The following is a 25,873-nucleotide window of genomic DNA, read 5'->3' as shown; positions in this document are numbered from 1 at the left end:
CACGGCTTCACCCAGATTAGATTAGTTTTTCGTTCCATACATCCGTGCTGAGGAGATCCTCGTGGATGTGGAACATGTCGATTTTTTAAGCTGAAATAACAATACTAATAGTATGAATAAATACAATACATCATTTGTTTCTATTAAAAATTTCGCCAATGGAGTAGAAGGAGTTGGCCAGTAGTAAGTCTTTCAGGCTCCTTTTAAACTGATCTTTATTTCTAACTAAATTTTTTATGTTTCCTGGCAAATTATTGAAGATGAGTGTTCCTGAGTAGTGGACCCCTTTTTGAACTAAAGTAAGTGCTTTTAAGTCCTTGTGCAGATCATTTTTGTTCCTGGTATTGTATGTATGAACTGAGTTGTTTGTTGGAGAAAGAGATATATTATTTACGACAAATTTCATTAAGAAGTAAATATACTGAGAGGCAGTAGTTAGTATACCCAGTTCTTTGAACAGGTTTCTGCAGGACGTCCGTGAATTTACTCCACAAATAATACGTATTACATGCTTTTGGACTCTGAAAACTTTTGTTTGACTTCAAGATTTACCCCAAAATATTATCCCATATGACATTATGGAATGAAAGTAGGCAAAGTATGCAAACTTTTTCATTTTTATGTTGCCTATGTCTGCTAAAAGTTGTAATCCCAGGACTTTTAAGACTGTCAACCTCGTATGTATGGTTCCATTTTTTCCCCCACTTCTTTTCCGATGTGCACACAATGCAATTGGAGTACGTACAACTGCTGCGGTTAATAACAAGTTGTTGTCAGCCATCTTGAACTTTGACGAAAAATTTGATGACAGTGTAATACCCCTTCTAACGCTACGTCAAAGATCTTTGTCAAATATATTGGACGGAATATTGGATCAAATCTTTGATCAAATCTTTGACAAAGAAATTTGATAGTGTAATACCGGCCTAACCTGTAGGCACAGTGACAAAAATGTGAATAAAATAGCTATCATATGTACATATTCCAGGCCACTGATGATGCCCTGCAGAAAATAAAGGCGAAACGCGTATGGCACTAAAATTGTGTTTTATTCAGTTGCTGTCAGACGGTCCATAAGTAAAAATTATCAATATACCGTAATATTACACGCAACTGAGGAAGACAGGACTACAAAAGTTGAAGATTTTCACGCAATTTGGGTGCATAGATCCTGAGAAATCAGTACCCAGAACAACCACCTCTGGCCGTAATAACGGCCTTGATACGCCTGGGCATTGAGTCAGACAGAGCTTAGATGGCGTGTACAGGTACAGCTGCCCATGCAGCTTCAACACGATACCACAGTTCATCAAGAGTAGTGACTGGCGTATTGTGACGAGCCAGTTGCTTGGCAACCATTGACCAGACGTTTTCAATTTGCGAGAGATCTGAGAACGTGCTGGCCAGGCACTCCTGTCTGTGATGCAGCGTCAAGGGTAACCCAGGCCACGGTCTCCGAGGTGAAGTCCGTGCTGCTGCAAACGTCGTCGAACTGTTCGTGCAGATGGTTGTTGTCTTGCAAACGTCCCCATCTGTTGACTCAGGGATCGAGACGCGGCTGCACGATCCGTTACAGCCGTGCGGATAAGATGCCTGTCATCTCAACCGCTAGTGATACGAGGCCATTGGGATCCAGCACGGCGTTCCGTATTACACTCCTGAACCCACCGATTCCATATTCCGCTAACAATCATTGGATCTCGACCAACGCGAGCAGCAATGTCGCGATACGATAAACCGCAATCGCGATAGGCTACATACAATCCGACCTTTATCAAAGTCGCGAACATGATGGTACGCATTTCTCCTCCTCACACGAGGCATCACAACAACGTTTCACCAGGCAACGCCGGTCAACTGCTGTTTGTGTATGAGAAATCGGTTGGAAACTTTCCTCATGTCAGGACATTGTAGGTGTCGCCACCGGCGCCAGCCTTGTGTGAATGCTCTGAAAAGCTAATCATTTGCATATCACAGCATCTTCTTCCTGTCGGTTAAATTTCGCGTCTGTAGCACGTCATCTTCGTGGTGTAGCAATTTTAATGGCCAGTAGTTTAAATCACTGCCTCTCCTGGTAACGAATTGGAGATGATGTATTCGTTAACTGTTGTACAATCAATTTTTTGGGCATAGAATCGCCGTTGAACAGAACCGCGAACCATTTTGTTCATTGACTTCTGTGGCGTTGAAAATGGTGGCAATAAAACTATCGTAAAGACAATAACAGCGTTTAGAAATTTTGATGGTACTGAGGTTAGTAGAAGTGTAATGGTCCTTTTGTAAACGCTGTTAATTAACGAAGAATTAAGTTATAAAAGTAAATATGTGGATTAATGGTACTGAGGTTATCAGAAATGTAACGTAACATTAAAAACCCTGTGAAGTAATGACTAATTAAAAGTTAAATAAAGTAACCGTTCTTACCTGTGATGATGAACATTGATATAATTCAGTTCATTTGCGCAGTACACAACGCTTTTTTAAATAAAGTAAACAACACCAACTGCTGTAGTGTATAATGGTAAAATAAGATTGTCGATAGATGGATCCTTCTAAATTCACTACATCCACGTTTGTGACCGAAATCGCGTCATAGACTACACTTGCATAAAGAATCGAAGCAACAGCAATAGCTGTCACGCATGTTAGCTAAATAGACTATCAACAGATGGCATCTTCTACACTGGCTTTATAAAAAGTCTTCAAAATAAAAGTTTTTTTAACGAAAACAATAACATTAAGCTAATTGTGTACATTTCGTCATAAGTGGTGAACGAAATCTTGGAAATGATGTTTCAGTCATTAATTGCGATTAAGAAATACGCGAGATATGGCGTACCGCCAAGAAAAACCATTTAGAAGTGATATATATGATATGATTACGAGCGCTAGTAAAGCAAACACATCTAAATACGTTAGGGAGACTTATTGCCTCGTACGTAATTAACAGAATTGTAAACGGGGCACTTATTGAAACTTATAAGTTCCCAACAACTTCCTTTTCCTTTGAGCATGTTACCGTCATTCTTAAACACTGTCCTATGTTTCCTTTACTTTCACGGGCAGCGTGGACGGCGCAGGAGGTGAAGGTCGATATTTTTGAACATATACTGACAATATGTGTAAATTCAGTGCCAAAACAACTGAATATACCATAATACAGCATGCACAAGCTTCTAATCTTCAAAAGAATGAACTCGGATGAAATGTATCAATCCAGTCAATAGTCATTTTTTATGCGAAAGAATGAGAAATATCCAGTTTTGTGAAACCATATACAATTTTATTTATACTTGATTGGTGTCATGTCTTACAAAAACTGTACACAGCAAATACAATAGTGGAGCTCATTCTTCACTTCAGTGTGCAGAATAGTCAAATTACTATACAGCAACTTAAAAGTAAGCCACAGCAAGTTAACAGTAAGTTAACAGCATGGTCAATGTGCGATACAATCTATTTGCGTAAATAAGCAATATTTTTATTTAATTTCCCATTCACGTAATTTATTGGCGATGAATGGGCACTTAGTAAAGATGAATGATGGGATGGAAACGCAAGCAGAAATTTTTATGGAATTTATCATGGTTAGCATTTGACCATTTCCAGACAATAAGGGGCAAAAGTACAAGGAATCTACGGAAAGAAGTGTCACGATGTATTCTATAAATAGCTGAAACAGGTGCGTAAGTTTCAAAAATCAACCATTTTCTGCAAAAAAAATTATCGGACACGGGATCTCACTGATAAAATCAGTGGAAAATGCTGGCATTTTGAGCATCACTCCAAATCATGAGAGGCACTACATTTTCAACACGAGAGACACTACATGTTCAAGATCACAAATGCACATTTGACTGTATGACCGTGTTAAAAGGGAATTTATTGACAAGTGATGTAGTAGTTTTCTTTGTAGAGGCCAATACCACCCTGTGTACTTCGATTACTGAATTTGTTAACGCGAATCCATAGAGGGACAAAATTAGGGTTCAACGTAATGTCACGATGCCTAGGGGATTGGAGTACAAACTCTGACTGTACAAGGATCAAGAATGTGGCAGGAAATCGGCCAAGGTTTTCTCTTTTATTCCTGGAGAGAACTATCTCGGCATTTGACTTGGGTGATTCAGGGAGACCAAAGACCATCTTAACTGAGATGGGCAGAAATTTAATTTGAACGACATTCACCTGGAATACGAAACCGAAGTCCCTCATTCGCAGCGTAGCCTCACTCAATACATTCTACATTATGTATTCCAGTCGTATACTATTTACGTGTAAAACGACAGATACTGTCTTCTCACACTAGGGCTGAGTCTTGGGCAACATAGTGCACCAGAAAAAGGGAGCGGTGATTTGAGATTGACAGATAACGCTTGAAGAGTTTCGTTTTCGAGGTGATGCTTTATTATGGGTAGAGTATTCTGTTCGATTAATGTCTTGAAATGTCCTTTATAGGAAGTGCCCCTAGAACATCTAAAGTGTTCCTGAAGCATATCTCGATGTATAATTTAAGCGTGAATAATGCTCCGAATACCATAAATGGGTTTAATATGTACTAACTACAGTGCTTAGATGAAAAACTCAGCGACTGAGCGCGATATGAGACATGATGAGATTAAGGCTAGGTGGGAGAGGGGTGGGAACGGTGCAGAGAGATGATAGTCGATTAACAATAACAGTCTACAATGTATTAAGGTGAGATACGTTTTTCAGTTGGAAGTGTCCACAATCTGGCAACTACAATTCCATTAAAATGACTTCGTGATTGACGACAGACGGAAAGGATGGTGGCAACGGTGATATCAGATGAAAACTGTGGCAAAACAGCGTTCGTCCACTTGACTGCCGTGACGTATTGTACGTTGTACTGGTTTTCTACTCTCTGAATATTCCAAAGTATGAATCTTCGAGTTCGCTTCGTCGTGCTGATGAAGTTGTCGCGGTGAGTCGGTGAGCGGTTGAGGCAGCTAGACGCAGGTTCCACCGGCGCACTCCAGGCCCGACTGGCAGGGACATACGGCCCAGTAGACGTCCGTGAACAGAGTAGCCGCTTCGAATGGGCCGGCAGACAGCGTGAAGTTCTGCGGTTTCGAGTGTGGCCGGCAGATGTCACCACTGGCGCGCAGAGGGTGACAAGAGGGCGTGCCGTATCTGACGCCGGCTGTAACAAGAAGGAATAGTCAAGATAGCAGTTCGGATTCCCAGCTGCGCCGTCCGCAGCAGGGGAAGAACATGTTTATATTAATTAAAGGGTTGTATACGGAAAGTATGGCCGGCGGCCGCCGCTTTGGATACATCGCGCTGCTGCCCATACGTCGTCGTCCGCTACGGTATACAGCATTTAGCTATTTCTAGTACAGAAGCGAGCTGAGTTGCCTTATGTGCTGCTAAGGTAGAGATCAGCTTGGAGCTGAACGTCTCGAATCCTCAACAACAACAAAAGTACGCATAACCTGTCGAAAAATATCTGCCTCACAAGGGCCGTTTCTATCATTAGGCAACACTATTAGGCTGCCACCTAGGGCACCAAAATTTTAGGGACGGCAAAGGGCTAAAAAAATTGATTTCAAACTAAACAGCGAAAAAATGGAGCAAATGAGGGTGAGAAAATTAAAAAAGACAAAAAACTAAAACCCTGGAACTTGTTTAGAAGCATGCATAACAGCTACTTAACTCTAGCAACACCAATGTATTTTCCACAATGCGTAATACCAAGGGCGGGGGAGTATACCTTACGCCGACCACAAAAAATAAAATTAAATTAAAAAATACAAATATCGTTAATTATCGTTAGGTTTTTAACAAAATTTTTAAATGAACACTGATGTATAAATATGGTCCAGAATCTGAAAATATCTTTCAGGACATTCTTAACAATACCAAAGCATTTTCTGTAATGAGTGCACAGAGAGGAATGGTGCTTTATGACAACTGCAAAAGATTTAAAAAAAATACAAATATCGTTAATTGTCGTTGAGTTTAATGCAGATTAAACCTTTAAAGCTATATTGATGTGTAAGAAGAATCCTGAACTTGAAAGTATGAATGTGACATTTGTTGCGAAAAGTTATGTTCAAAAAATTTGTGTGAAATCTTACGGGACTTAACTGTTAAGGTCATCAGTCCCTAAGCTTACACACTACTTAACCTAAATTATCCTAAGGACAAACACACCCATGCCCGAGGGAGGACTCGAACCTCCGCCGGGACCAGCCGCACAGTCCATGACTGCAAGCGCCCAAAACCGCTCGGCTAATCCCGCGGGGCGCGAAAAGTTACATTCACTACTATGACTTAATTTTTTGGGTTACGTTTTACTGAAAAATTTAAAAAATTAAGAAATCGTTAAAACAATATATATATTCTTTTTCAAAATTTTAAAATATAAATTAACGACTAGATTACAACATGGGTATAAAGTAATGCCCCCCCCCCCCCCCCCCCACGCTTGATACTTTTTCTGCATGTCTCCCATCAGCACAGCACAAATTCTAGGAAAAATAATTCGCATCAGAAATTAGTTCCACACCATTATTAGTCCATTTTCTTGCAATTAAATAAAATAAGTTATTGATGCAAAATTTGGTTGAACTTTTATATAAATTCGCATCAGTTCAGATTACACTGAGGTAATTAAACTGGGAAACGAAACTCTGAAAGTGGTAAAGAGTTTTCTACTTGGGCTGCAAAAATGTTGACTCAGGGATCGAGACGTGGCTGCACGATCCGTTACAGCCATGGGGATAAGATGCCTGTCATCTCGACTGCTGGTGATACGAGGCCGTTGGGATCCAGCACGGCGTTCCTTATTACCCTCCTGAACTCACCGATTCCGAAATCGGTTGGAAACTTTCCTCATGTCAGCACATTGTAGGTTTCGCCACCGGCTCCAGTTTTGTGTGAATGCTCTGAAAAGCTAATCATTTGCGTATCACAGCACCTTCTTCCTGTCGGTTACATTTCGCGCGTGTAGCACGTCATCTTCGTGGTGAACAATGTTAATGGCCAGTCGTGTAACATGTGTACCAGGTTTGATTGAAATCCATCCAAGGTTTTAGAAGTAGCTTTTTACTTGCATCTTTGTCAGAGTATGCACTTATCACATATATTTTTTACATTTAATACATATTTCTACACGTATTTTAGCCGTATCTGTAGCGAATTTCGCCCTGCAGTTTCGTATTCACGCAGCTAAATCTTTATGACGTCATGTATCCTGAACATTTTATCGTACAATGTTATAATTTTGCAGGTACATTTGCCTCTGTCTGTGAAATGTTCTGCGAATACTGTTAATAGCAAAGAAGTAATAAATTAAAACGTCATGCCTGATGGGGCAGTTTTTGTGGCTCAGCAGCAACAACATAGTAAGAGACGAACTATTTTCCTTTGTCATTTTGTGGAGGTTGTCAGCCAGGAAAAGCTTAGTAATGGTTTAAAATTGTGTGTAAAGTCTGTCGCAAGTCGCTTAGAGCTCTCATTCTCAAAAATTGCCTGAGTAAAGAGTGGGTATTCGCACGTAGTGGACTACTCTTCTGTTTCTCCCACCACCGCTTCCCATTTTATAGGTAGATGGTTATTACCCCCACAGCAATTCTTTTCAGGCAGTAAGTGATGCGTGACCAAGTTTGGTTGAATGGTTCAGTGGTTTACGAGGAGATGTGGAATAGCATACATACATTTTTACAGAATGAAATTTTCACTCTACAGCGGAGTGTGCGCTGATGTGAAACTTCCTGGCAGATTAAAACTGTGTGCCGGACCGATACTCGAACTCGGGACCTTTGCCTTTCGCGGGCAAGTGCTCTACCGACCGAGCTACCCAAGCACGACTCACGCCCTGTCCTCACAGCTTTAATTTCTTCTGTGATATTGCAGAAAGGCTTTGCAGGAGTGTAGCTACTCTACATGACTGCTGGCAGTGGTGGTCATGAGAATGTGCGGCTACAAGAAGACCGGGCTCCAGAAGGCCACGTGGCACTACCGAGAGGGAAGAACACGGGTTCGGCGTACGGCTCTGGCGTGTTATCTGCAATAGCAATCTAAGCAGCAGCTGGCACCAAATTGGCACAACGAACTGTTGCAAATCGGTTACTTGACAGAAAACTCCGAACCAGCCACGCTGTGGCGTGCGTACACCGACCCCAGTTCAAAATGGTTCAAATGGCTCTGACCACTATGGGACTCAACTGCTGAGGTCATTAGTCCCCTAGAACTTAGAACTAGTTAAACCTAACTAACCTAAGGACATCACAAACATCCATGCCCGAGGCAGGACTCGAACCTGCGACCGTAGCGGTCTTGCGGTTCCAGACTGCAGCGCCTTTAACCGCACGGCCACTCCGGCCGGCACCGACCCCAGTCCCTGCAATTTGCGCCTTCAGCGGTGTCAAGCAAGAGCTAATTGAAGGGCAAGGTGGAGACAAGTGGTGTCTTCTGATGAAAGCTTTTTATGAATCGGTGCAAGTGTTTGGCGTGTGTTGGCCGGTTGAGGGACTGCAACCAACCTGCTTCGTGCTGGGCACACTGGACCTACACCTGGAGTTACGGTCTGGGGTGTGATTTTGTATGAGAGCAGGTGGCTATCCCATGCACCCTGTGCGCACATCTGAACGTCAGTCTGGTGATTAGACCTGGCGTGCTGCCATTCAGGGGGCGTTTTCCAACAGGATAACGTATGCCCATAGACCGCTGTTGTAACCGAAGATTCTCTGCATTGCCTTGGTCTGCTCGACCACCTGATATGTCTCCAATCGAGAGCATATGCGATGTCATCGGGCGACTCCCGTGTCATCCAGAAACAGCATTAACAGTCCCTCTACTGACCGACCAAGTGAGACAGGCATGGAACCCCATTCCATAAACCGAAATCCAGTACCTGTTCAACACAATCCATGCACACTTTCATGCTAGCATTCGACATTCTGGAGGTTATACCGGTTAAAATTGTACCAGCATTTCACATTTTTATAATCTGTGTGGCTGTATATATGCAGACAGAAGCGACGAATGAAAATTTGTACCAGGACCAGGATTCGAACCGGAATCTCCTGCGCACAAGGTAGATCTGTTAATCACTACACCACCATGGCACGGTGCCTTTGTACAACTGCACAGGCTACTGTAGCACACCTCCGTCCTCCATCCAAATTCCTATTCATGCCTCAGACCATTTGGTATTCCCTCTAAACTCAAACAGCATTGCAGAGGCTCTCACGCAATATTGGAACAGCTCCTCAGCATCGAATGAAATGGGAGATCCTGCCTGAAACCCAGGCACAGATACCTTAAGCAAAGGAAACTACACTCCTGGAAATGGAAAAAAGAACACATTGACACCGGTGTGTCAGACCCACCATACTTGCTCCGGACACTGCGAGAGGGCTGTACAAGCAATGATCATACGCACGGCACAGCGGACACACCAGGAACCCCGGTGTTGGCCGTCGAATGGCGCTAGCTGCGCAGCATTTGTGCACCGCCACCGTCAGTGTCAGCCAGTTTGCCGTGGCATACGAAGCTCCATCGCAGTCTTTAACACTGGTAGCATGCCGTGACAGCGTGGACGTGAACCGTATGTGCAGTTGACGGACTTTGTGCGAGGGCGTATAGTGGGCATGCGGGAGGCCGGATGGACGTACCGCCGAATTGCTCAACACGTGGGGCGTGAGGTCTCCACAGTACATCGATGTTGTCGCCAGTGGTCGGCGGAAGGTGCACGTGCCCGTCGACCTGGGACCGGACCGAAGCGACGCACGGATGCACGCCAAGACCGTAGGATCCTACGCAGTGCCGTAGGGGACCGTACCGCCACTTCCCAGCAAATTAGGGACACTGTTGCTCCTGGGGTATCGGCGAGGACCATTCGCAACCGTCTCCATGAAGCTGGGCTACGGTCCCGCACACCGTTAGGCCGTCTTCCGCTCACGCCCCAACATCGTGCAGCCCGCCTCCAGTGGTGTCGCGACAGGCGTGAATGGAGGGGCGAATGGAGACGTGTCGTCTTCAGCGATGAGAGTCGCTTCTGCCTTGGTGCCAATGATGGTCGTATGCGTGTTTGGCGCCGTGCAGGTGAGCGCCACAATCAGGACTGCATACGACCGAGGCACACAGGGCCAACACCCGGCATCATGGTGTGGGGAGCGATCTCCTACACTGGCCTTACACCACTGGTGATCGTCGAGGGGACACTGAATAGTGCACGGTACATCCAAACCGTCATCGAACCCATCGTTCTACCATTCCTAGACCGGCAAGGGAACTTGCTGTTCCAACAGGACAATGCACGTCCGCATGTATCCCGTGTCACCCAACGTGCTCCAGAAGGTGTAAGTCAACTACCCTGGCCAGCAAGATCTCCGGATCTGTCCCCCATTGAGCATGTTTGGGACTGGATGAAGCGTCGTCTCACGCGGTCTGCACGTCCAGCACGAACGCTGGTCCAACTGAGGCGCCAGGTGGAAATGGCATGGCAAGCCGTTCCACAGGACCACATCCAGCATCTCTACGATCGTTTCCATGGGAGAATAGCAGCCTGCATTGCTGCGAAAGGTGGATATACACTGTACTAGTGCCGACATTGTGCATGCTCTGTTGCCTGTGTCTATGAGCCTGTGGTTCTGTCAGTGTGATCATGTGATGTATCTGACCCCAGGAATGTGTCAATAAAGTTTCCCCTTCCTGGGACAATGAATTCACGGTGTTCTTATTTCAATTTCCAGGAGTGTATATGGTTCCAGAGTCCTTTCCATGTCTCAAATATCTACGATGTATACAGGGTGGTCCGTTGATAGTGACCGGGCCAATTATCTCACGAAATAAGCGTCAAACGAAAAAACTACAAAGAACGAAACTTGTCTAGCTTGAAGGGGGAAACAGATGGCGCTATGGTTGGCCCGCTAGATAGTGCTTCCATAGGTCAAACGGATATCAACTGCGTTTTTTAAAAATAGGAACCCCCATTTTTTATTACATATTCGTGTAGTACGTAAAGAAATATGAATATTTTAGTTGGACTACTTCTTCGCTTTGTGATAGATGGCGCTGTAATAGTCACAAACATATGGCTCACAATTTTAGACGAACAGTTGGTAACAGGTAGGTTTTTCAAATTAAGATACAGAATGTAGGTACGTTTGAACATTTTATTTCGGTTGTTCCCACGTGATACATGTTCCTTTGTGAACTTATCATTTCTGAGAACGCATGCTGTTACAGCGTGATTACCTGTAAATACCACATTAATGCAATAAATGCTCAAAATGATGTCCGTTAACCTCAATGCATTTGGCAACACGTGTAACGACATTCCTCTCAACATCGAGCAGTTCGCCTTCCGTAATGTTCGCACATGCACTGACAATGCGCTTACGCATGTTGTTAGGCGTTGTCGGTGGATCACGATAGCAAATATCCTTCAACTTTCCCCACAGAAAGAAACCAGGGGACGTCAGATTCAGTGAACGTGCGGGCCATGGTATGGTGCTTCGACGACTAATCCACCTGCCATGAAATATGCTATTCAATACCGCTTTACCCGCACGCGAGCTATGTGCCGGATCCATCATGTTGGAAGTGCATCGCCATTCTGTCATGCAGTGAAACGTCTTGTAGTAACATCGGTAGAACTTTACGTAGGACATCAGTATACATTGCTCAATTTAGACTGCCATCGATAAAATGGCGGCCAATTATCCTTCCTCCCATAATGCCACACCATACATTAACACCCCCAAGGTCGCTGATGTTTCACTTGTCGCAGCTATCGTGGATTTTCCGTTGCCCAATAGTGCATATTATGCCGGTTTACGTTACCGCTGTTAGTGAATGACGCTTCGTCACTAAATAGAACTCGTGCAAAAAATCTGTCATCGTCCCGTAATTTCTCTTGTGCCCAGTGGCGGAACTGTGCACGACGTTCAGAGTCGTCGCATGCAATTCCTGGTGCATAGAAATATGGTACGGTGCAATCGATGTTGATGTAGCATTCTCAGTACCGGCGTTTTTGAGATTCCCGATTCTCGCGCAATTTTTCTGCTACTGATGTGCGGATTAGCCGCGACAGCAGCTAAAATACCTACTTGGACATCATCATTTGTTGCAGGTCGTGATTGACGTTTCACATGTGGCTAACACTTCCTGTTTCCTTAAATAACGTAACTATCCGGCGAACGGTCCGTACACTTGGATGATGTCGTCCAGGATGCCTAGCAGCATACATAGCACACGCCCGTTGGGCATTTTGATCACAATAGCCATACATCCACACGATATCGACCTTTTCCGCAATTGCTAAACGGTCCATTTTAAGACGGGTAATGTATCACGAAGCAAATACTGTCCACATTGGCGGAATGTTACGTGATACCACGTTCTTATACGTCTGTGACTATTACAGTGCCATCTTTCACAAAGCGAAAAAAGTGGTCCAACTAAAACATTCATATTTCTTTACGTACTACACGAATATGTAATAAAAAATGGGGGTTACTATTTAAAAAAAAAACGCAGTTGATATCCGTTTGTCCTATGGCAGCGCCATCTAGCGGGCCAACCATAGCGCGATCTGGTTTCCCCCTTCAAGCTAGACGAGTTTCCTTCTTTGTAGTTTCTTCGTTTGATGTTTATTTCGTGAGATATTTGGCGCGGTCACTATCAATGGACCACCCTGTATATGGAGACACAAGTGATGAATTAAAATTTGTATGAAGGTCTGGATACGAAGGCAGGTATCCTGCTCATTAGATGCACTAACCACTACACCACCCTGGTGCAGTGACTTCGTACAACTGCATCGACTAGCGTAGCATGCCTCCTTCCTCAATCCAAATATTGTGCAAAGCCACTGTGCAAGGGTGGCATAGTGGTTGACTCACCTGCCTACTGAGCAGGACACTCGGTTTCGAATGTCGACCCTGTACAAATTTTCCTTCGTAACTTCAGTCTGCATAGATGTCTGAGACTTGAAAAGGTCTCTGGAACCATATAGGTTCATTTGAATATGTGGGGATTTGGAAATATATTTTACAGCATAATACAGGCCCAACCGATGTAGGGAAGACAATAGTCTTTTGCAGAGCTGTGACTACACTGAGGCGCTGTCACAGAGAAGTAAAAAAAAGTTACATCATGTGATTGGTTGCGGTATACGTGTGAATCATCTCCGATGATCCCGCTGCATTGATCTTCTTTCGCCGACTCTACCATAGCTATGCCACCGTTCAGTTCCTAACATGAATTACAGACAGTTTTGTGCCGAAAAATGGAACAAAGACGCTGCTCGCTGTTCCGGTAGCTGCGAAACGTGAGCGAGGTTGTACCAGGAAGGGTCGTCTGGAGTACTTACTGATCATGCAGCACTCGCCATCGGGACATGGCTCGCCCTTGCCGCAGGGATCGTACTGCGCTTGCGCGCTCAGCACGATGGTAACAGCAAAGATGGCGACTACAGCGGTCCTCATGGTGGCACCTGCAACAACACCAGCCGACACATTCTTCAAGAGTTATGCACTTGCAATTGTTAGTTTCCCACTTAGACAATGAATGGACATCATTTAATTCCAATATGATGGGCGAAAAGGAATTACGGGCAAAGTTTAAACTGATTATAAATCGCGACATGGACAAGTATGTACTGAATTGAATTGAATTGAATGAAATTTTATTGTCGTTTAGCTATTACAGCAATTGACTAAGTCAAGTTACATATATACAAGTTATACAGCGTATATACATGAAGATCAATATGTCACTGTTGGTTTTCCATAAAATACAGCATTTAAAATCAAATAATATGAAAACATTGCATCGTAAATTACTCAGTTAAAGAAATTAAGCTGTACTCTCCAAACCGGTACCACTGTGATATTTTACAGTCATAAAATTCCTGAAGTGAGTAGCAAGGATTCGTAGCTAACCAACTGAATAATTTGTCTTTAAATAAATCTAATGGAGTCTCTACCCATTCTAGTGGCAGTTTGTTAAACATCTTCATACCCACCACTTCGTAGCTGTTCAGTGACTTTGATAATCTGTTGTAAGGTATGTCAAGATGGCCACTATTTCTGGTTCCATGAGAGTGTGCATCTCTTCTACGCTGGTATTCTGATAAGTTGCTCTTTATATGCAGTAGGGCAGTGTAAATATACAAGTTTATAACAGTTACAATTTTTAAGTTGATAAACAGTGGTTTGCAGTGGGCCAGTTTATCACTGTTTGTGATAATTCGAATTACTTTCTTCTGAAGCACCAAAATGTCCTGTAGGTGTCAGCTATTGCCCCATATTAAAAGCCCATAAGATATATTGCTTTGAAAAAAAAACCGAAGTAGGCCGATCTTACATAGGCCGCAGGTACATGGTTTTTTAAAATCCTTAACAAATACACCACTCTAGACAGCCTTGCACTAATGTATTTAATATGTGGCTCCCAAGTCAATTTACTATCTATAACAATACCTAAGAACTTAACACACTATCCATGAAGTCTGCTACTGGCAGATCTCTTAATCTAAATAGAATCTTTTGAGTTTTACTCTCGTTAAGCAGCAACCCATTAGCTCGAAACCAGACTGATGCTTGTGAAATTGTCTCATTTGTGACAGTTTGGAGCATATCCATGTCTGAGCTGATACTGAAAAAAGTGGTATCATCTACATAGAGAATGGAGGGAGTATTTATGTAAGATGGTAGATAGTTTGTCATTAGGATAAATAGCAGAGGTCCTAATACTGAGCCTTGTGGCACACTGCGCTTAACTTCAGCTAGCTGTGATCTCTGTTAACCAATACAAACAATTTGTTTACGGTTGCTGAGGAAAGGTTCGAAGATGTTGTCAACTTCACTGTTTGTGATTCCATAATACACTAGTTTGCTGAGGAGTGAAATGTGCTCCACACAATCGAAGGCTTTGTTAAGATCACAAAAGGTAGCTTGAGCAAAATTTTTTCCTTCATAAGCATTAAGCACTTTTTTAATCAGGGAGTCAATGGCATGGACTGTGGATTTGCCCTTCCTAAAGCCAAATTGTACCGCAGTAATAATGTTATTACATGTCAGATAATCAACGACTGGGAGTTGATGATGGATTCCAAAACTTTAGATAAAATAGGTGTCAGAGATATTGGGCGATAGCTAGATGGGCAATTTTTGCTTCCTTTCTTGTAAATGGGCACTAGCCTGGATAATTTTAATATATGAGTAAATGGATTAAGGACAGAAAAGACCTACCGTGGTTTAAAACACTGGTGTCCCAAATTAAAGCAATAAACCTCTATTTCCCCGTCCTCTGTTTAATTCACGATATAATGGTACAAACTGTCATCAGATGTCCGTACGAATGTGTCCTGCACGGAAGATGGCACTCCGGTCAACGGACAACCACTCCAGCCGTGGCGTCATGGCACCTCTCAAATGGCATACTGTTTGCCGCGTAGTCCCATATCCACAATCACCGCGTACACAGCCACAAACGGTGCACCTTGGCACAGAAGACGCCTACCAGCCTCCCTGTGGTGGAGAGTCGTAGGAAGAATGGAAGCAGGACAGTCGCAAACTGATGTGGCCCGACGGCTTAACGTGAATCATTCTGTTACTTCTCGGACGTGGCGTTTACAGAGACCGAAACTCTATCCCGAATACCAGGCCAGGTCCCACCATTTCTGACATCAGAGAGAGAGGACCAGTTTTGGCTGTAAGGGCACGACAGCACCGCCTAGGTACTGCACTGCAACTGGCATCTGACCTCATAGCATCCAATGGACGTGTTATTTCGAGGCAAACGGTGTACATAAGGCTTTGACAGAGTGGTGTTTACTGTAGGAGATCCGATGTTTGTGTACCTCCGACGCGTCTTCACTGAGGAGAACGGCTAGAGCGGAGTCGTCAACATGCCATCTGGACGGTCGAACACTGGGTCAATGGTCTTGTTACAGATGAGTCCCGAATTTGTCTGGAGAGTGATTCTCGACGGATTCGCATCTGGAGTGAACGTGCAACACGATTTCGGCATCCAGACATTGTGGAAACAGACCGATATCGAGGAGGATCCCTAATGATGCGAGCAGGGATTATATTGGCCAGTCGAACACCTCTTCACAAAATTGTATGGGGGAATCAGCAAGGTTTTACTGGTGACGAAACCTTGGGACCTCACGAGTGGTTGTTGCGAGGAGCTGTGCGCCCAGACTTCGTACTGATGGACGATAATGCTCGATCTCTTAGAGCACACGTGGTTAATGTTTCCTTGGAAACTGAAGATATTGCACGCACGGTGTGACCTGCCCGCTCTCCCGATTTGAATGCCATAGAGCATGTCTGGGATGCACTATGGAGACGCGTCGCATCACACCTGCATCCACCAACCACTCTCCATGACTTGCCAGTAGGTCTGTAGGACTAACGGGCGTTATTGTCGCAACATCAGACATGATTTACAGAGTTCCCAGTCGATATCAGGCCTGCATTGTTGCCAGAGTTGGTCATACCCCATACTGAGCACACTAACAACTTGTCAGAATGTGTGTGCAAATTCGACAAGTTGGAAAAAACAACGAACATGATTGTCTACCTCTATGCATGTTTACGTTCTGTATTGTTTACATTGTTTCTACTTTACTATCACCTGTTCATACTGTTTTGTGGCAAAATAAACGTAACCTTGCAAAATTTCCGTTTGTTTCTCTAATTTTGGACACCAGTGGATAATAATAATTATTATTATTGTTATTATTATTAGAGTCATCAGTCTTAGGTGATGCTGGCCGCCACAAATTCCTCCCCTGTGCCAACCTCTTCATCTCAGAGTACATCTTGCAACCTACATCCTCATTTATTTGCTGGATGTAGTCCAGTCTCTTACTTCCTCTACAGTTTTTAGCCTCTGCAGCTCCCTGTAGTACCATGAAAGTTATTCCCTCATCTTTTAACAAACGTCACATCATCCTGTCCCTTCTTCTTGTCAGTGTTTTCCATATATTCCCCTCCTAGCTGATCTCCGGAGAACTTCCTCATCCCTTACCTTATCAGTCCATCTAATTCTAAACATTCGTTTGTAGCACCACATCTCAAATGCTTCGATTCTCTTCTGTTCCGGTTTCTCCACAGTCCATGTTTCACTACCAATTGTTCATTCTGAGAAATTTCTTCCTCAAATAGAGGCTTTGTCTGATACTAGTAGATTTCTCTTGGCCCGTTTTAATAAAAAAAAATCGGAAAATACTGAGGAAGCACAGACTGTTGCACTCTCGTTTCAACAACGAACACACTAATGTCGACAGGCAAAAGTTAGTAGAAATTCGTGCGTTTGTAAGAAGATGGATGCCTGAAGCATGCCAGCACTTCTACTGTTATATCTTAACGAAAGATATTGCCGATAATCTGAGAAAATTCTGGTCATCCGTAAAACCGCTAAGCTGTTGGAAGGCTTCTATCCAGTCACTCATCGACCAGTCTTGGATGGCAGCAGAGGACAGCAAAAGACAAGCTGATGTTTTAAATTCCACGTATAAGAAATGGTTCACGAAGAAGGTCCATACAAACATGCCATCGCTTGTTGCACAGGCTCTCCATGGAGGCATCACTGGCGTAGAGAAACAGCTGAGAAAGTTGAAAACAAATAAGTCACCAGGTCTGGATGGAGAAGGCTGCCAGCTCGGCATTGGTCCATTACTTAGCTTGCATTAATGGCGAATCTCTCTGCCAGTCCAAAGTCCTAAGGGACTGGAAAAAAGAGCAGGTGGCTCCTGTACATAAGAAGGGTAAAAGAATGGAGCCGCAAAATTACAGACCGATATCCTTAACATCAGTTTGCTGCAGAGTTCTTGAACACATTCTGAGTTTGAATATAAAAATTTTCCGTGAGACAGAAATGCTTTTGCCCATAAATCAGCACGGATTTATAAAGCATGACTCGTGCGAAACTCAGCTTGCCCTCTTCTCGTGCGATATCCCGCAAACCATGAAGATCAACAGGAAGATTCTATATTCTATATTTCCAGAAAGCGTTTAACGCGGTACCCCATGCCAGACTATTAATGAGGAGGGTCTTAGCATACGAATTTGGTTCCAAGATATGTGAGTGACTAAGACTTCTTAACTAACACAACTCAATACGTTTTCCTCGACGGTGAGTATTCATCAGAAACAAGGGTACCGTCAGTAATGTCCCAGGGAAGTGTGACAGGACCGTTATCATTTTCTGTATACGTAACTTATCTGTCAGACAGGATGAGTAGAAATCTACCACTGCTTGCTGATGATGCTGTGGTGAACAGGAGGTATCGTCGTTGAGTGACTATAGGATGATACATGACGACTTAGACAAAAATTTCTACTTGCTGTGATGAGTGGCAGCTTGGTCTAAACATAGAAAAAATGTAAATTAATGCAGATGAGTAGGAAAAATGATCCCGTAATGTTAGAATACAGCGTTAGTAGTGTGCAGCTTGACACAGTCTCATCGATTAAATATCTAGGCGTAACGCTGCAGAGCAATAGCAACACGAAGGAAGGATCGAAACAATTCAAAGGCGTGCTGCTACATTTGTTACTGGTCGGTTCGATCAGCATGCCAGCATTACAGAGATGCCACATGACCTAAAATGAGAATCCCTGGAGAAAAGGAGAGTGATACTGTTGACAAAATTTTATCGAACTCGCATTTGAGCTGACTGCAGAACGATTCTGCTGCCATCAACGTACATTTCGCTGAAGAACCATGAAAATAAGAGAAATTAGGGGTCGCGCCATTTGCAAGTGGAATAGTTGTGATGAAAGGTACCCTCCGCCATGAACCGTGCGGTGCCTTGCAATGAATTGGTGCACAAATTCGTAGCGTTTTTCCATATGCTTAATATGCACAATCGATACACGTAATAGAGACTTCAGTCATCAATAATTATTCTCATTCACTACTTACAACTGCCTGTCAACGCTGGGTAACTTGGTCACATAATCCAGATACCGATTGCTCCAGTATGCCGATAACGACTCATTTGAACGTTTGTACGTGAGGTGCACATGGGGACTGAAGATGGCATATTGAATTGCCGAAACTGGTTGTGAAACTAAAATAAAATAACTTCTCTAACTGCGTTACTGTTTGGCGATTTTACTTGTTAAATATTGACCAGCCGCTGTCCCACATCCACAATGGATCACCACCCAGTTTCTAGACATGTGGTTGCGGAGGCGACGTTAAAATGTTGCTATCACACTGGCTGTGATCTTTTCAATTTGCTAGGTGTTGTGGGAAACAAAGTGCAAACACATTTGCATAGCACGAATTATACCTAAAAAGTGTAATTCAAACACACGTATAGTTAGTAGCTGCAAGAGTTCTTTTGTCGGGATTACGTTTTCGCCTTTCTCTTGGTTTAACTCTTGTTTTTTAACACCCATTTGAGAAAGATGTTGCCTGCACTAAATTTACAACAAACTTAGTGAGACTAGTTTATTCACTTGTATATATGGTGCCTGTTCTTTCTGACATGGGGATTCGGCGAAACGCCGCGAGTAATGAGAATAATGGGCAGAGGCATTACGTCAGTAGCGTGTGGATAATTTGAGAATTTGCACCTGACGGAAGGGATTCGTTTCCCCGTCCGGCACAAATTTTCAACTTTCCCTATTCATGTAAATCAATACCCACTAGCAACTACATGTCATAATTCCTTTGTATCTTTATTCACATGTAGCTCAGATTTCATACAAAGGGGTAATGTTTCAGGGTAGTAAAAACCGGGGTCATATTCTTTTATGAATTCAAAGATTAAAGTAGTACATGATCCTTTCATGCACATCTACCAGTCCACTTTCTGATCTTTTGCCATGTACATTTTTTAAAGTTATTCGCGGAGGAGAATGAGTTTCTGTCGGTCCCTTACACGGTACAATATATTGCACAATATGTTGAAAGAGCGTCAATATTTTTAAACCTTTACAATCTTCTTTAACATATTGGTAAACAGTCGATACCGTTCTTAGATGGTCAGTACTATCGCACATTACTTATTACCGTGCAATAAATATTCAGTGCTGTGAAGGGTCCTTAAGGATCACACCTTCTGCCATATTTACAGATCTTATTTTAAGACACAAAGGAATTACCGACACTGGCTGCGAGCAGGCATTAATTGAAATCAATGGGGAAAGTTGGAAATTTGTGCCTGCCCGGGATTCGAACCCTGGTCTCCTTTTAAGTAAGCAGATACACTGAGCACTGAGCTAACTGGACACAACAGTCATTGCAAATGCACTGTCTATCCCAGCACGCCTCCCGTCAGATTCAAATTCCCAACTTATCCACACGATGCTGATGTAGTCTCCCTAAGCCCATTATCCTCATTACCGGCGGCATTTCGCCGATTCCCGTAAAACTTCGAGCCTGTCGGCCTTCTGCACTGAAGAGATCATTGGTCGTCTCGCCCTATAGATATCAGATGGTCATGTGGAAACCGAGTAACCATCATTATGACCTCATAGAGGGTACAAAAGTCGATGTCGGCTATGCTCAATCTACTTTCCTCCTTACGCTAATAGATGTACAGCTGCCATTCACGTCCGATATCCACATGATCAGCTGGTATCATAGAACAGCCCGAAGATGATGTAATGAGACACCGAAATTGATTGCAAATAAAATAATAGCTATAAATGGAGCTGGAGGAGTAATGAGCGCTACATAAAGATGAAGCTGATTATGTCTTTCGTTGAAATACTGTCCGTAAAAATGAAATAGTCAGCTGTAAGCCTTAAAACTTTATTTACACTACTGGCCATTAAAATTGCTACACCACGAAGACAACAACCATCTGCACGAACAGTTCGACGACGTTTGCAGCAGCATGGACTATCAGCTCGGAGACCACGGCAGCGGTTACCCTTGACGCTGCCTGCGATGGTGTACTCAACGACGAACCTGGGTGCGCGAATGGCAAAACGTCATTTTTTCGGAAGAATCCAGATTCTGTTTACAGCATCATGATGGTCGCATCCGTGTTTGGCGACATCGCGCTGTACGCACATTGGAAGCGTGCATCCGTCATCGCCATACTGGCGTATCATCCGGCGTGATGGTATGGGGTGGCATTTGTTACACGTCTCGGTCACCTCTTGTTCGCACTGACGGCACTTTGAACAGTGGACGTTACATTTCAGATGTGTTACGACCCGTGGCTCTAACCTTCATTCGATCGCTACGAAACCCTACATTTCAGCAGGATAATGCACGACCGCATGTTGCAGGTCCTGTACGGGCCTTTCTGGATACAGAAAATGTTCGACTGCTGCCCTGGCCAGCACATTCTCCAGATCTCTCACCAACTAAAACGTCTGGTCAATGGTGGCCGAGCAACTGGCTCGTCATAATACGCCAGTCACTACTCTTGATGAACTGTGGTATCGTGTTGAAGCTGTACCTGTAGACGCCATCAAAGCTCTGTTTGACTCAATGCCCAGGCGTATCAAGGCCGTTATTACGGCCAGAGGTGGTTGTTCTGGGTACTGCTTCCCCAGGATCTATGCACGCAAACTGCGTGAAAATGTAATCACATGTCAGTTCTAGTATAATATGTTTGTCCAATGAATACCCGTTTATCATCTGCATTTCTTCTTGGTGTAGGAATTTTAATGGCCATTAGTGTATGTTGAGCGTCAACTGTCAGCTGACGCACCAGAATGTTCGTCCTGTATCTGAAGATCTTCCTTTATTTCCCAACAATTCCCTGGTGCTACATTCTCTCTGTGCACAACAACGTCAAGCAAAGGTGTCCGTAGAAGCCACTGGCCGTGTACTATATCGTCCTCGCTGTTGGCACCCTCTCTTTTTTCAGTCGCTGAGTCGCGGCCCACTTGAAAGCGACGGGAGCAGGTTCTCCGCCGCACAGCTGCTTAGCATGCAAGGGACAAGGTCACACTCTTGACACACTGCCTTAACGCATCACGACTGGCGGCACGTGAGTGTCTCCGAGAAGCAGCTAGAGCAGCCGCCTACGCCCGAGGGAATACCGCCTCGTGTCTTATCGTGCCCTGCTGCTTGTTTTTGTGTCGAAGTTATTCCTTCATTGTGTCTACCGTCGTTTTCCCGTCCTGCCGTGATAGCGTAATGCTCCGTGACTTAACGAGCGCCTAGTGCGCAACCGCTCTCAGCTTGGAACACAGTTGCAGACCCTCCTCACATCCCAACATGTTGTTAATCTCTAGTAATGGTGGCAGCACTGAAATATGACATTTTTTCCTCCACATGCTATGCACGTTGATGAGTTAGTACACCTTTGAAGCGCAATACTGCAGCGATTCTGCACGGCATTGATTCGACAAGCCCTCGATAGGTTTACGGAGGTATGTGGCACCAGACGCTCCCGTAAATTGCGGCCCAGGGACTTGTGGGTGCGGAGACGAAGTCCTATAGTGTCCCAGATATCAGATGTGTTCCATAGGTTTTAGTCCAGGCAAACTTGATGGTCAAAAGATCTACGTGACTTCATTATCATGCTCCTCAAACCACTGCAACACGATTCTGGCCATCGGCGTGTAAGACGTGTATATTTCTATTGTCTATTGTCGAACCACAATTTATGAAAGATGTTTATACTTTATAAATAGGATTAAGTAGGAATAATTAATATTTGTCATTTTGGAAATAATTATGGTAGCAGGGAATGTCTCCACCAAAGTATTGTTGGCGGCAGAGATCGCACATTGATATAATTTTAAAAAGGGCGGGAGAGACCGCGTATGGATACATTTTAAGAAAAGAGCGGGAAAGACCGCGCATTGATACATTTTGTAATGGTAGCAGCGATTGTCTGCACCAGAAAGCATTGTTGGCAGGAGAGACCGCATTTTAGCGTTCGCAGGAAGTCAGTAGTAAGCGAGATAAGAAGTGAGTCGGTAGCAGGTCTGAAGCGAGAGGTTGAGAGGAGCGATGTGCCTGCCAGCCACCAGCTGTGATTTACAAGATATTATAAACGTATGTACAGAGACATCAGCTAACTATTATCATAAGATGAACTAATATTATTGAATTATTTTTTTGAGAAACTCAAGACTACTGAAGGTATGTTTGCGCAATGCTAGTTGTAAGATTATTGTAAAAAGTAAGTCCCATTTGAATGTTTGTAAAATCATTTCATTACTAACAGTAAATACCTGAAGAATCGTTTTCAGAATATAATTAATTTTTTCCAGCAATATTGCATTACAGATTATTATCCATCCCAAAAACCATCAACGTAAAACTTTGCAAAATTTTATTGTTGTCAAGAAAAAGTTTAACAATGAATTACGTAACTTTAGTCAAATTAATTAAAGAATAACGTCAGCTTTGCTATTAAAGAATAACGTCAGCTTTGGTAATAAATACAGCCACTTATTATGACAGCCCACCAGCAGCTAATATAGTAAAACAGAGTAAGTATATTCACGTCGCAGTTCGATGTAGCAGTCAGATGGCGATCCAGTAACAGTAAAAAAGGTAAGGAACAGTTTTGGCTTATTGTAGGTAAAGACTGAGACCCACGACGACGACACATTCTATGTTTCGTCGAAATAATTAGCAAATCACTTTTAATAAGCAGCATTTAAATTTGTATGCGAAGACTGCACTTATTATTGTTGAGAAAGAGAATTAATTTCAAAGGGAAGATTTCATTTGTTATTATTATGCAAGAGATAGAAATCCTAAGGGAAGGTTTCATAGGTTACTGTAGAAGGGAAGATTGCATAACAAAAGAGATATAGAGGAGACGGGAAGGTTTGAGGCGTCAGGGAAGACATCAACGATGAAGGGATGCGGGTGGTCCGAAATGATATTCACGTCATTCACAGATGTCACAGCACCTTACACTCCTACCACAGGTCCAGGGATGCTCATATGAATGCCCCCATAGCATACTACAACGTACACGGACCTGCGCCCATGGCACGGTGCATTCTTTCGAGCAGTCGTTCGCCTGGTTGACGGCATGTTTGGACACGACCACAAGACCAGCGATTCATCCAACCAGGCGACACGTTTCTGTTGATCCACGGTCCAATCTCGATGATCCCGTAGCCCTTGCAATCCTAATTTACTATGTTGTTAGGGCAATATGGGAAGACGTGGGGTCGTCTGGTGCAGAGCCCCAAGTACAACAATGTACACTGAAAGGTGTGTTCTGAAATGCCTGAACCGGTAATGTACTCTGATATGAGATCTGCCACAAATCACTATCTACCCTGCTCTGCGTTGTAGGCAAGCCTCTGGTCTCCACGTTCTGTGATGAGGAGGCGTGGATTTCCAACACTTTCTCGTCTTCTCGCGGTTTCACAGTCCTTCAGTCGCTTACATTAGATGCTCGCAACCGTAGCAAGCGAACCGCCGACCAGTTTCGCTGTTTCCGAGATGCCCATTCGCAGAAGCCAGGCCTTAACAGTCTGCCCTTTGACACAGTCGCTCGTATCAGGGAATTTGTCCAATTGCGGTTCGCACCCTCGCTAGAAAGATTCCCTATTTTTCTCTGACCTGCTAATAAACTTTCCTTAAAGCGTCACGCGTTTTCATTGCCATCATGCAGCATTCGCTCTTGCCGTGGACAATCGTCGTAATGTTTTGGCTTATCAGTGTAATGAACCCGTTAATACGGAAAAGAAATATGTTTTCTGGGCCCTAGTATTTGAAATGGCTGGATGCTCTTCTCAATCATCATTTACGTCTATATTCCATATTACATATTTGCTGCTCCAATCGCAAATAGCATGCGAAAGAGTGATTGCCAGTAAGCCTCCGTATTCTTCGAATACCTCGGATTTCCATTGGGCTCCCAGAGTAATTTCACGAGACGTGTGTGGTAGAAAGCAGTATATCCTCCGACTCTTCTTCGGACGTACGCTCTCGAAATTTTCACAGTAAACTTCCACGTGATAGTCAACGCTTCTTAAATAACGTCTGCCACAGGAGTTATGACCATCTCAATGAGGCAGCAACTGGAAACGTACTCCATAAGTACGAGAGACAGTGCGATTCACGTGGGCAAAACGTCTAAACTGCACACAGATTTCGGCGGTATATGGACCAAATGTAATCTCGCGTCCTGTTGTATTGAAATGATGCCAACAATTTGACTAAGGCCGCATAGAAGTGAGTAATGCTTACTGGGAAAGAACGCCATCGATATCGCCGCCAGACGACAATGTCCAGGCCGTCTAGGAACTGATTGACAACAATCGCAGATATACTCTGTGATCGAAAGTATCCGGACACCCCCAAAATCATGCGTTTTTCATATTAGGTGCATTGTGCTGCTATCTACTGCCAGGTACTCCCATATCAGCGGCCTCAGTAGTCATTAGACATCGTGAGAGAGCAGAATGGCGCCCTCCGCGGAACTCGTGGACTTCGAACGTGGTCAGGTGACTGGATGTCACTTGTGTCATACGTCTGTACGCGAGATTTCCACACTCCTAAACATCCCTAGGTCCACTGTTTCCGATGCGATAGTGAAGTGAGAACGTGAACACGTGGAGCACAAAAGCGTATAGGCCGACCTCGTCTGTTGACTGACAGAGACCGCCGACAGTTGAAGATTGTCGTAATGTGTAATAGGCAACATCTATCCAGACCATCATACAAGAACTCCAAACGGCATCATGATCCACTGAAAGTACTATGACAGTTAGGCGGGAGGTGAGAAAACTTGAATTCCATGGTCGAGTGGCTGCTCATAAGCCACACATCACGCTGGTAAATGCCAAACGATTCCTCGGTTGGTGTCAGGAGCGTAAACAGTGGGCGACTGGACAGCAGAAAAACGTTGTGTGGAGTGACGAATCACGGTACACAATGTGGCGGTCCGATGGCAGGGTGTGGGTATGGCGAAAGCCAGCTGAACGTC

The 25,873-nt window shown here is 43.8% G+C and overlaps 1 protein-coding gene across 1 annotated transcript in view; it reads right to left on the bottom strand.

The window, feature by feature from the left end:
• Window positions 1-3,261: 3,261 nt before the first annotated feature.
• Window positions 3,262-25,873, bottom strand: part of LOC124619512 (astakine-like) — a 109,142-nt gene continuing 86,530 nt past the window's right edge. Inside the window, exons 2-3 of the mRNA XM_047145958.1 lie at window positions 13,349-13,471; window positions 3,262-5,164 (exon numbers count right to left, since the gene is read on the bottom strand). Of these exons, the coding sequence (XP_047001914.1) occupies window positions 4,971-5,164; window positions 13,349-13,463 (309 nt within the window). The 5' untranslated portion in view covers window positions 13,464-13,471 and the 3' untranslated portion in view covers window positions 3,262-4,970. The remainder of the gene's footprint in view (window positions 5,165-13,348; window positions 13,472-25,873) is intronic.

This window comes from Schistocerca americana, chromosome 6, assembly GCF_021461395.2.
Source record: "Schistocerca americana isolate TAMUIC-IGC-003095 chromosome 6, iqSchAmer2.1, whole genome shotgun sequence".
Lineage (NCBI taxonomy): Eukaryota > Metazoa > Arthropoda > Insecta > Orthoptera > Acrididae > Schistocerca > Schistocerca americana.
The sequence above is the reverse complement of the archived record's forward strand: the minus strand, read 5'-3'. Positions and strand labels throughout refer to the sequence as shown.